Source organism: Podarcis gaigeae (genome assembly GCF_964106915.1).
Source record: "Podarcis gaigeae genome assembly, chromosome: 4".
Lineage (NCBI taxonomy): Eukaryota > Metazoa > Chordata > Lepidosauria > Squamata > Lacertidae > Podarcis > Podarcis gaigeae.
The window spans coordinates 35,612,189-35,624,894 of NC_139677.1; the positions used below are offsets into that span (position 1 = coordinate 35,612,189).

Sequence of the window (12,706 nt, forward strand, 5' to 3'; positions counted from 1 at the left end):
CTATTTGGCTGTTTAACTTCGTTCTGAAAGCTATCAGCACCAAGTGTCTGAATTATAGCGATGAACTCTTCTTCCCACACACCAATCAAAGAGGCCAAGAAATAAGCCAGAGAGGATTTGATTTGCCCTTGTAAAATGGAAAGCTACTGATGTGACTGCCAGCTTTATTTTTAACCTATACCTTAAACAGGTCTTGCAATGTGGCTGAATTGTTAAGAGAGTGTAAGATTACAACCCACACGAACCAACACAAAAGGACTGCACAGCATGTTGGGTGTCAGAATGATGCCTGTGAGTGACAGCCCCTAGAAGGGCAATTTGCAAACACCTCTTCCTCTCACTAGATGGGAGCATGACAAGAGTGACTCTTACATTCATAGTTGTCTTTTAACATGTTTTAATTCAGAATTTAGCTTCAGAAGTAGTTAAACTACTGACCCATGATTCACAAAAGTAAAATTATAAATATTCACCAAGCTTGGCATTGGAAAGAGGCTAAGTGTTAGGAAAGGTAGAGTCCTTTTCTAAGAATGAACCAAAACAACAAAACAAAACTTGAAAAGGGTATAATTCTAAATTCTATCAAACCAAAGTATGCTCTATATATAGTTGTAGAGTGACTCACACAGCTGCTTTGTTTGCATCCAATGTGGAAAATGGTATTCAGATCTCTCCCCATTTTATTTTAAAAGCTAAAAAAGCAGCAGCAGGAGCCATTAAGTCTGCATGGGCAGACACTCTACAGATTAAAACCATTAATTGCTTCCATCTTATAATCTTTTAAAAAACGGCCCCTTTAAAACCTTTATTTCCAAAGATATCGGGGCTACAGATGTTCTGAGAAAGAACATTCCAGTGATGAAAGACACTTGAGGAGTTACAAAATAGGGTGTTTCCCATAAAGGCTAGCAAAGCAGGGTAATGCTTCTGTTACACATGAAAATTACAAAAAAAAAAGACACCCCTGAAAAGGACAACTTTTCATTCTTGCTAGTAAGTGGACAAATGGAAGAAGACCCCATACACTATAAACCTCTCTAGAATGATTACAACAGCTGAAGAAATGCAAAGGATTTCAAGGCTAAAAAAGAGACTGCAGTTGAAAGCCTTTTATCAAAAGTACATAAAAAATAGTCTAAAAAACTGAGAATGTGTACAGTTGTTAAGCTCGGAAACAGCTAAAGACCTGGTCCTCACAGAAGGTGCTCAGGCAATACTAGAAAACAGTGATGGTCAAGATAAATACTCCCCTTAGCCATCAAATCTTGTCTGGCATTGTGGTGCAGCAGGTATGCTTTCCAAAGGAAAAGAGAAAAGTGGATCTTTCCTAGTTACTGGCCAGCGACTGATGAATGGGAGGCTGGAAACAGCGGACGTGCTCCACAGGGGTGCCTTCTCCGTCACCAGATTTCAAATACTTGTCCAATATAGTAATGATCTCATCGTTCAGGATCTGGAACTTGCGGATTCTCTCGACCATTTTCTTCAAAGGCTGCAGAACCAAAACAGCAAGAGTTAAGGAGAAGGCCAGGCTACACTTATGCCTCAGGAAATTCAAAAGAAAACAAAAGAAATATTGCCAGGGTGTCAAAAGCAGAAACAGGCAGAATGAGAAATGGAGACTGCTTCTGTCAACTTACCACGTTCTTTATGACCTCATCTTTGCCGTCGTGTTTCTGTACTTTCAGTAAGTGGTAGCAGAAATCCAGCACGTCAAACCGACGCTGTTGTCCCAAAAGCACAATTATCATACAGCCAGCCCAGTGCAACCCATCTCCGAAACACTGCCTGTGAAGTGAGATGCGTAGAAAGAGTCAAAATGAAACACAGAACTTTGAAAACACTGAACTGTGTTAAGATTTCTAGCGTTAAGTGGACTAGATGTTGTTCAGAGGGACATCTTATGAAATTATTATTACAGGTCTAAAATAAGCAGCAACATGGAATTATTCATCCAAACACTTGCTACCTCGCAGTGCTACAATGCTAGAGTGTTAACTGGCAAGGAGAACTGCATACCATCCCATTTGCCTGAGTTTACCATCTTCATCTCCCCTTGATTCTGAAGAACAGGCCAGTGACTGGCAAGAACACAACTGCTGAAAAACTAAAACAAAACTAACCCAAGTTGGGTTTTTTTAAATAAAAGCACTGCCAATTTCCTGAGATTTCCATAGGCTAATATTAGGTTACTACTTTGGTGACTAATGTTCAGTTCAATTTATTTTGTTTAGTGAGCAGCCATAAAAATAATAACACCAAGAGTACTGCTAATAATCGTGGTTTACATTTCTACTCCCCAACCTTTACAGGATAAATCATTTCCCATTCCCCCTTTTAAGGTTTTATTAGGCAAATTTGTAAAGCCTTGGTGAGAAATTTGGTTCTAAAGGATATATACCTCTCTACATCAGACAACAACAAAAAACAGGTCTTTTCAAGAAAGGCACTTCCCTTCTGCGATCTTAACAGTGGGCGGATGCAATTGTTTCTAAGGTCATACTAAAAAGGGCATTCAAGGAGTACATGAGGCGACTATGTTGGGAGTGCTACAATGATCGAAAAGAATTGAAATTGCACATTTAATATTTCAGGATGGCTTCAGCTCTGTGCTCGCATCGCATTCCTTCCCTAGTAAAACTCATAATACAGACTGGCTTTTTCCGTCTATCCATTTGCCGTGTGATCAAAAATTCCAAACCAATCTCATCGTTTTCTTGGTGACATCCCACACCTAGCTACTGAAATAAGCAAGCGTTATATACAGGGGCCTTAAGCAAGCACTCAAGATACGTACTCCACGGTAAACTCATGAGTCCCCACAGGAATGCAGTACACAAACTGCATTGCGCTCCACAAGCGGTGGAATTCCACGCATTCGTCAACATGCATCACACCATTGCTGGGGAGAGGCCCACGCCAGATTGGGTCATCAAGGAAGGTTCGAATCCTGGTCAAGATGACTTCAAACATGGACAGCCCACAGCAGAGGCGCTCCTTGGTCAACAAGTCTCCTTCTCTTGCGATGGCAATTTGCTACAGTCGCAACCAAAGAGAATACCATGATAGTACGTAAAGAAGAAAATTACCTCCGGAGAATTACTGCAATGTCCCTGTAACCCTGTCTCCAGGCATTGAGCAACTGGCAATGCGCTTGGTGGCTCTATCCAGCAGCCCTAACTGCAAACCAAATGATGCCCAGGCATCTTTTCCCTTGTACTGTGGATTTTGGGGGGGGGGGGGAGAGAATACAGCTTTACTGCCCAAAGAATGAAAGCTGTACCTGAGGTGTTCCTAGTCTTTCAATCAGTGGAACGAGGTGGAGTGGAGCATACTTTGATTCTAGTCTCTTCATTTTAGCATCCAGTCTTTCACCCTCTGGAATGAGACAACATTGTTTTGTTTTTTAAAGGCAAGTAGTGCTTAAAAGAGAAACACCTTAGCATTGTTCCAATAATTTCCGCATTACACACTCAAGGAGGATAGGAACCAAAAAGGCCTACCAATAAGAGGACAATAAAATTCAGTACAAAAAAAACCATAAAACAAGAGTCATAAAGAACCTAGCACTTAAAGGAAAGATCTGAGGATCAAAATGGTTCCCTTTTGCTTGATTTATTCCTCTGCCATAGTTTCCTTTAATTGAAAAGAAATCAACAGCAGGACACTCGCAGTGGGAGCTGCTTACTTGACTCCTAAAATAAAGCTATTGTGTTCCAACATACTTTTCTTCCCACACACATTAAAATCCATTAAGATAAATCTTATCAAACACAAAATTCCAGACTCCAGGGAATGGAATTTTATGTATAGGGGAACTGATTTTCAAAGTTTTCAAAAGTCATTGGCTCACACATCATTTGCGACGAGGAAATGTTTTGCAGCAAGTAGGCGAACTGAACTGGCAGTGATGCTGGCCAATTCCTTGGCTGTCTATTGAGATGACAAGTTTGTCTGCTTTTAAGCAAGGCAAGGGGGAAACTGCTTGACTTCAGTTGGCAAACTAGTGAGAATGCTGTTGGTGGGTGAGGAGGCAGTGGGAACTTGCCAAACTACCAATGGCAGACATGTATCATGGTCCATTATTTCCCCCACCACCAGCTTTTGCAGTCCCAAGCGAGCAGCACCATCAGGAAGATTATGGAACTCTTGGTCAGCGCATTCAGGTTGACGGGTCACTATAAGGAGACATACCTTTGACATGAACTCTTGGCAAAATATTCTGGAATGGTGCAGCATGCAACAGATCACACACTTCCTCCAGTGACTGCAACAAAGCGGACAAAACTCATTGAAAACACAACACACCAGCAGCATTTGACAGCACCAGTTCAGCCAGCTAAGCACTTTTCAGAAGCAGCGCATGTCGCCTTGGCCTCTTGCAAAATGTAATTGCAAGAGGTTGCCTTGGGCTGAAACAGATGCGACGTGGCAGATCTGGGATTGGATTTCTAGATTCTGCTTCAAACTCAAAAGCAAGGGAGGAACAACACCAGGTGGGATAAAAAAAATTCCCCCACGCCATTTTCCAGCTCTCAAGATATTAGTACTATGGCAGATTTACATTAGGCAAATAGTACAGAGGAAATGGGTTTAAAACAAAAACCCTCTTACACCAATTAAAGCTTGTGCATGGTGAGTGAGTGAGTGAGTGAGTGAGAGTGTGTGAGAGTGTGTGTGTGTGTGTGTGTGTGTTAATGCAAAATCGAATCTTGGATTTTCTACGTCACATTGGTTTCAGTCCACAAGACTCTTAATAAAGCTGCACCTTCCTGTTAAAACAGAGAGCCTATTCTACAGGCAGAATTAGAAAAAATATTAGCATTCTCTACCAAAAAGCCTAACACAATGTTCAAGTGGTAGACGGAGAGATGTGAACCAAGCAGTGACTCATGCTTTTATTTTTATCAGCATTATTTCCATAATCCATTATCTCCCAAGGATAGTTCCTGCAAGAGCAGCAATTCAAAGACCTGGTCAAGTAAGCGCACTGACCATTCTGAAGCAATTTCCGTAACCTAGGTAATTCAGTGATGAAACTAGCTCAGAAAATTAGCACGCTTTGGCAATGCAAACTGCTTTGTTTTTCCTCTCCAAATGCACAAGGCAGCCAGGCAAAATGAAAGCAAAGTGTCAATTTACAAGGCAGCATCAGGGATCATTTCTGGAATTTGCCTTCAGTTCTCACCTTCAGTATAAGAGAACACACATACACCACACATCATAACTTAAATGGAACTGATCTGTACCCATCACCCCTTCTTCTTTTATTTCTATACCCCACCCACATTAGTTCTAGGCCAAAACCAGGGTTGGTCACATTTGGCTAATTGGGCAAATAGTTCCAAAAATATACGATCAAGTGCCAAGTGTACAAAAAACCAAATTAGTTAACAGCTACTGTTAAACGCTGACTTGCATCCGAAGAAGCACCAACAAGAGGATTAAGTGAACTAAAAAAATGTTTTTCCTGTTTCTCTTGGTCCCGTTATGACTATCTTCTCCACTGTCTCTGGGGGGAAATGTTTATGAGTCCCAAAGGCAGGTATATCTGTCTGGCACCTGCAACTCCATATAATCATTACCAATAAAGGAAATAGTCTTGCAAAGTTTTATGCAATGAGACTATGGCTTAACGGTCCCTTAAAAGTTGGCATCTGTCTGCCTTGAGAGACAATGGAGTGTGCTTCCGAGGATGAAGTCAACGTTAGCAGCACCAAAGTCACCTTCCTGGGGCGCAGGCCTGGGCAGTGTGGATGGAGGTCCTGGGCTGCCCAGACCACAAGAGCCTCCATCTCAGCCTCGCTGATGTGGTGCAAAGGAAAGGAGAGCACAATGTGTTTGGCACCAGCTTGACTGACAGAGTTGCTGGAAGGAGGCATACAAGGTGCCAACCAACCGTCTTAGGGACTCTACTTCAGATTTGTGTAGGCTTTGCTCCTTAGCCTTTTGTTCTACGGAAGTTATCCTGTAAGGCAGAGCTTTAGGATCAGTTTTCCTTCTCCTAGATGGGCTACCTTCCTAGGTTGATGAGCCTCATCTGCCCCTCACTTCCCTCTACAGCATGTGCAGAAACTGCCTTCTGGACCATTGGACCCGCTCAATCCAGCGGAGCCTGTCTTCACAACCTCAAGGGTTTGAGACCCATTGGTTACCCTCCCTTGGTTTAGCTCATCAGTCACAGCTGTTTCCCAGGGCGGCCGCTGTTTCATATTGAACCACAGGTGAAACCTGAGTGCAGGGTGGGGACCAAAGGTGGAAAAACTACCCTGTTCTTAAGTAACATGTTATTTTCTCTATTGAAGCCAAGTTCCACAGCTTTTGGTGCCAGGGTTGAACTGTTAGGCTGAATGAAAAGAGATGGAGTTGCCAGCATGCCCTTTTTAAAAATAAATAAATAATAATTTATTTATTTTTTTACAAAAAGCTGCAGTTACCTTTCCTAATCTGGACACCAGATGGCATCAGAAGAACACAACATTTCTTTACAAGTATAAAAATAAAGGAAGGAAATAAAAAGTCTACTGTTTCTGTAATTATGGATCTTAATTCGCATAATGAATTCTTTCCCTGACTCCGCCTCAAAAAGTTATTTCCAAAGAAATTTTTTTTAAAGGACTGGAAAGTTGACTTGAAACTTACAGCTGAACTTGTGTCACCTGAAAACAAGTAAAATATCAGACAGTATTTGAAAGTGAATATAGATGCAAATCACCAGCTTACCAAGCTCTGTTCAATGAGGAGGCAGAAAAGGATAGCGTTTCCCACTTCCCGCAGATTCTGGAAACAGACAGTTTTCAGTTCTGCATACTCAACAATATCCTTCAGCTGGTGATGGAAGAATTCCAGAATACCTGAGACATAAGATGAGGAGAGACAGAGATTGTGGAAAGCGAGATAAATGAACACCCCAATGAATTTGTGCACCAGGAAGTAAAAGTAAAAATTCACAGAAAATTAGCATCTTCCAAGCATACATTTTGATCAACACTCTCATTAGGGCAATTTTCAACAGGGACAAAAATACTGTATTTGACAACTCCATAGGCCAGTGGTTCCTAATTTGTAGTCCGCAGACCCCATAGGGGTCCATGTAACCCATCCAGGGTGCCCATGGCACATACTCATCAGGGATATTCCTGTCTTGGAGGACCGTGCTATCATGCATGGGTCACATGATTGTAAAGCACAGCCCGGAAGATGAATGTCCTGGTTTTGCGCTAGTACACGTTGGTGGGTATGGTGGAACCATTCAAAGGACAAAAACTACCAGAGAGATATCAACGTTTTCAAAAACGTTTTGAAAAACGGGGGCTCCATAGTGCTTAGTTAAATAGGAACCACTGCTATAGGCTGTACGGGGCTTCACTCAACAACAAAGGTCACCCAATCCTTATGGAATATTGGGTAGGTCATACACGGGAGCTCTGAAGGTAGAGGACACATAAAAGCTCTGTACACGTGTAGGATGTGTGCAAATAAGCATGTGTACAAACTTCTGTGGTAAGGAAACAAATCATGTCTAATAAGAAGATTTTATACCTTTACATAAGGTTTTTTGTTTGGTTGGGGTTTTTTTTTTACACAAGTGCTCACTAGAAGGACAGATCGTGAAGCTGAGGCTCCAATACTTTGGCCACCTCATGAGAAGAGAAGACTCCATGGAAAAGACCCTGATGCTGGGAAAGACGGAGGGTACAAGGAGAAGGGGACGACAGAGGACGAGATGGTTGAACAGTGTTCTTGAAGCTACTAACATGAGTTTAACCAAACTGCGGGAGGCAGTGGAAGACAGGAGTGCCTGGCATGCTCTGGTCCATGGGGTCATAAAGAGTCAGACACGACTAAACGGCAACAACAACAAGTGTTTTTTTGGCAATTTTTGAAGCTTGTGCAATCTTTACCTCCAATTTCATGGGCTTAGGATCATACATAATCAGTGTGTTAAAATATATGTGCTAGTGCAACATTTACAAAAAATATCCAAAAGTTAGGGAACAATCTTGATAACCCTCTGTACACTCAGTAAGCATGCATTAGTTATAATAGGAATTACGCCTAAGAATACATTTATTTTTCCATATGGCAGTTTAGGAGCTGCCTGTTCTCCAAGATACTGGAGATGGCTAAAAATTGGGTGTGTACTCAACACTTAGATTGTATTCAGATGCTCCTTCAAACCAGAAACGTCTACTTCTCCTTCCCATACAGGTAACAGAAAGCACACAATCTCAAGATTCTCATAGCTGCTCATTCATGATCTGCAAACCATGACCTGAAGTTGGTTTAAACTTCAGTTGTGGGTTAGCTGGTGACTTTCACCTTCCTTTGAACTACAAGGCATGCATGAGCTGTAAGGTAGATGGGTTTGGCTAAAATAGTATTTGTCCGAGGATTAACATCTTAGAAAAATTAGGGTATGTATGAAAACACATTGCAGGAGACAGCTGGATAAAAAAACAACTACGATAACAAGGAGTCAATTTTGATACCCAGAAGGCTAATAATAATAATAGTAATAATAATAATAAACAATTTTAGAAATTTGATGCCTCCTGATTCTGCTAGAGGGCGAAGAGAAGCTAGGCGAGAGTTACCGTATTGGCCCGAATATAAGCTGCAATCAAGGTTCTTTCTGCTGGGTGTGGGATAGGAGTACAGAGTTTTATTTCTATTTAACTGACTCCCCATAATACTTACTAAAACAAGTGTGACTTTTGTATAAAAATTCCATTGCCTGATTGTAAGGTAGCCGACGAGTGAACCCCTCACACTTTTTAACAATGGCTAATGAGGCAGTAAATCAGCTCGAAAGGAGAACCACAGGGTTCAACAACTCAGAGCCTCTTTGACTTATGTTCAGTCTTGCTAACAGGAGTCAAGCACCTAATAAGAAGTTAAATCCAAGTCAAAAGGAGCTCTAATAAGGCTCAGTAATACAAGGAGCTAGGAAGTAAGAGGGAGGAGGAGAAAACATACTCAAAGCGAGGAACAAAGGGCAATGATTCAGTCGTGCTGAAATTGCAGAGGTTAGGCTCAGAGAAGAGAATAAATCTCAAAATCGCAGTCAAACAATAATGGCTCATCAGTGATAATTCTTCTGAAGTGGCATCCCAGGAGCAGCTGCCCTTACCAAGGCCATTTGTATTAAAGAGCTAAAACACCTACTGAATACAACAAGCTTTGAACAACACATCAATGTTCCAGAAGTCAAAGATAAGCACATACGTTGTCAGCATCTGCAATGCCTTGTCTCCCACATCCACACAAGAAGACAAGAAATAAGCAAGAATGTTTGCAGGTGCTCTCCACACTTGGGAGCCTTGGGTGGGAACCAGCCCAAAGTATGTAGTGGACTGTGAAGGAGAGACCTGAGAGAGGGCTAGACAGGTGAAGAAAAGGGGCAGAGGAGATACAAAGAGAGCCAAGGGTTGTGTTAAGGGGACGAGGGAGGGGAGAGCTTAACGTTGCTCTAAGGCAGCCTTTCTCAACCTGTGGGTCCCCAAATGTTGTTGAACTACAACTCCCATCACTCCTAGCGAGCAAGGCCAGAGTTCAGGGATGATGGGAGTCGTAGTCCAACAACATCTGGAGACCCACAGGTTGAGAACCGCTGCTCTAAGGGGACAAGTGGGCTTGTGGAGTTGGCCAGAATAATAGTGCATGCAGGGAACACATGGGAGTGGCAGCTGCGGCTGAAAGGTGTTATAAAGGTGCAGGAAGGCCACAAAAGACTGACTGCTGGGTGAGCAGGGAAAGGCTTTGTTGGAAATCAGGAGCCTAATATTTCCCTGCAAGTACAGTGGTGCCTCGCAAGACGAAATTAATCCATTTCACGGTTTTTTCGTCTTGCCAAGCACGGCTATTAGCGGCTTAGCGGCTATTAGCGGCTTAGCAGCTATTAACGGCTTAGCGGCTATTAACAGCTTAGCGGCTTTAAGAAAAAGGAAACAAACTCGCAAGACGTTTCGTCTTGCGAAGCAAGCCCATAGGGAAATCCGTCTTGCGGAACGACTCAAAAAACGGAAAACTCTTTTGTCTTGCGCGTTTTTCGTCTTGCGAGGCATTCGTCTTGCGAGGTACCACTGTATCGCATTTATTGCAGCGTGGATGAGATCTCAGTGTTCCAAATAAATGTTGATTTATGGGGCACCCTGTCCCTATGGGGGTACAGGGCCTGGAGCAAATCACATCGTGTAGCCTTAATCTCTCTGCTTCCTCTGCTATCATTGGCAAAGGTGGTGTAATTGAGCCCTCCTCTCCACATCTTTACTTTTTGGTGTTACCCAACTAAATAGTTCTATTGACATAAGGGCTTTTAGCTGCGCAGTGGAAGAGAATAGAGGGTGGGAAGGTTCTATTGCACAGTAACAACAACAAAAAACCTTGCTCTGGCAGAACTGTCTAGTTGGATACTGCCCATTGTTTTGCTGGCGCTTTAGCAGCAGTGAACCCTCCCCCCCACCTGTGGCTTATACTTTTTATTTTTCTGATGTTTAAAGGCAGCATTGTCAGTAAGTTCCTTCCATCTCCTTCCATGCTATAGGAAGGGAGGAGTTGGGAAGCATTGCTAGATGGATGGCAGTCGGGCATTGACTGTGACCACTGGCACAAGGCTTGTATCCAGGGTTGTATCTCCTATTTGCCACCACCCCAAAGATGGCCCTGCTCTCATACCCACAGAATGTATTTTGAGAAAATATGGAAACGCACTGCACGACAATGTGAGAACAAAATTGTTCAGTACTGTTTGCCTCTCTAAACTGTTTGTTAAATAATGTTCTAAAGCCAAGGAACAAAACCAGCTCTTAACATTGGAATGACATGATCTAAAAGGTAACTTACCCGGGGAGCCATACTCATGTCTGGGTAACCTACAGATTTTCGGCATCACTTCCATTAACGTCTTCACATATTGCAGAATGGTGCCTTGGAGCTGCAAGAACACAGGTGATTAGTATCGCTGAAGAAAAACAGAAGTCAGGCTGTGACACACAATAAACACAAGCTGGAGTATTACTACTCCAAATCGTAAATGCAGCCCCTTTTCTCCTCTGCCTCACCCCCGGCCCCATACCACCTGCTCATTCCTGCCTGCCTGCTCATTCCTATAGTTAAAGGAGAAGGAGGGGGCAGGTCCTTCAAAGAGCGCTTTTGTACAGGGCTTACAGAAAGCTCAAAGGGGAGTGCGGAGGCTGTCCTAAAGTTCTTTGTATGCAGCAGAAGGGCCTTGAAGCTACAGCATGTTCCCAAACATCTGACAACCACCTAGCTGTTGAGCACTTGGAAAACCAGTATGAGGGATTCTGAAAGGTGGGTGGCAATGTCCACCTGTCAGTTACGTGACATCATAACTGCTTGAAAGGTAGGCAACCCCACTCAACAGTTTAATTTGGTCCACAAAGTGAATGCTGGTAAGAATTTGGCCTAAGGAGCCGAAAACGTTCCCCAACTCTGAAATACATACTCAGTTTTTGAAAAGCCCATTTAGAGGCTCTCCTATGGTTTGGGGATCACCAGGAAAGACCTCGAACGTGGTGTTTATGGTATGTGTGAGTGGGTAGGTGGGGAGAATAACCCAAAACAGGCAAAAGCAGTTTTGCTCAAGCTACTTCTTGCACGGTGCCTCGCCCTAACTTTCGCCAAGTCTACCCTCTCACTACCAGGAAAGGCATCTTGGACTGTGTGCATGGGGCTGCAGTGGGAGAGAAGGAGTGGGGAAGCTCCCATGCACAAGCAGACCCAATGTTCCCCTGTAAAGGCAAAACCCAGAAATAACCAGTAGTTTTATATTAGCCTGGAGCCATTCTAGACAAACAGTACAAGGGTGTCCGGGTGTTTCTTGGTTTCACTGAGACCAATTTTTAATCTCGTCTGCTTATGAAATGTGATTCATACCCAGGAGCTTTGATTTTGCAGCGAAGGGTCTTCCTAGTACGCCAACCACTTGTTTTGCCTTCAGGTCTGAAGACTAACTAAAGTCAATCTGATATGCGCTAATGGATAGATTCTCCTATTTTGCCCACTATATAATTAACTGCCGGGAACAATGGTCACAAAGGCTTGAAAGGAGAAAGAGAGAATAAGACTTCTAGCTGTTGCTTTAACCAGTAAGGCGGGGGGGGGGGGGGAGAGTAATCAGCAACTGAGAGATGTGCAAACTGAGGCATTTTTAACTGAATGCCGCTGGTTATAATTTGCTGATTTGTACTTCCCTTATACACGGCTACCTAAAGATGTTCATTATAAAACAAACAGAGGTTCTGCAAATGTTCTGGCTCTAACACAAGACTTAGGAGAGGCCTGGGGAAACTTCTCTTAAACTGAAGTCTGCATTCCCACAAGGGAAAGTAGTTGAGGCTCCATACTAGTGGTAGATGGAAGGCAGAAATGGGCAAGGAAGGACATCTCAGTCACATACATTCCTACACTACCATCCCCAATCCACATATAGTCATTTAAGCTTCTCTATGCCTTCTCTCTCTCTCTCCCGTAGGCTTAGGAAAAAAAGGTCCCAATGGTGGTGAATGTGATTATTATTATTTTTTGGTAAGGCAAACTGCCACATGGGGGTATGAATGAATATGCAGCATTTTAAGCCTAATTTAAGATAAGTCTGGGCCAGATTCAAAATTCAGTCATACCTCATGTTATGTTTGCTTCATGATACGTTTTTTCAGGTTGCGTCCCGCAGCGACCTAGAAGT

At 42.9% G+C, this 12,706-nt stretch overlaps 1 protein-coding gene across 2 annotated transcripts in view; it reads right to left on the reverse strand.

Moving 5' to 3' along the window:
- Positions 1-380: 380 nt before the first annotated feature.
- Positions 381-12,706, reverse strand: part of CYFIP1 (cytoplasmic FMR1 interacting protein 1) — a 58,392-nt gene continuing 46,066 nt past the window's right edge. For both annotated transcript variants that reach the window (XM_083734187.1, XM_083734188.1), the window contains exons 25-31: positions 10,846-10,936; positions 6,724-6,854; positions 4,195-4,267; positions 3,284-3,378; positions 2,798-3,036; positions 1,641-1,788; positions 381-1,492 (exon numbers count right to left, since the gene is read on the reverse strand). In XM_083734187.1, the coding sequence (XP_083590313.1) occupies positions 1,328-1,492; positions 1,641-1,788; positions 2,798-3,036; positions 3,284-3,378; positions 4,195-4,267; positions 6,724-6,854; positions 10,846-10,936 (942 nt within the window). In that variant the 3' untranslated portion in view covers positions 381-1,327. The remainder of the gene's footprint in view (positions 1,493-1,640; positions 1,789-2,797; positions 3,037-3,283; positions 3,379-4,194; positions 4,268-6,723; positions 6,855-10,845; positions 10,937-12,706) is intronic.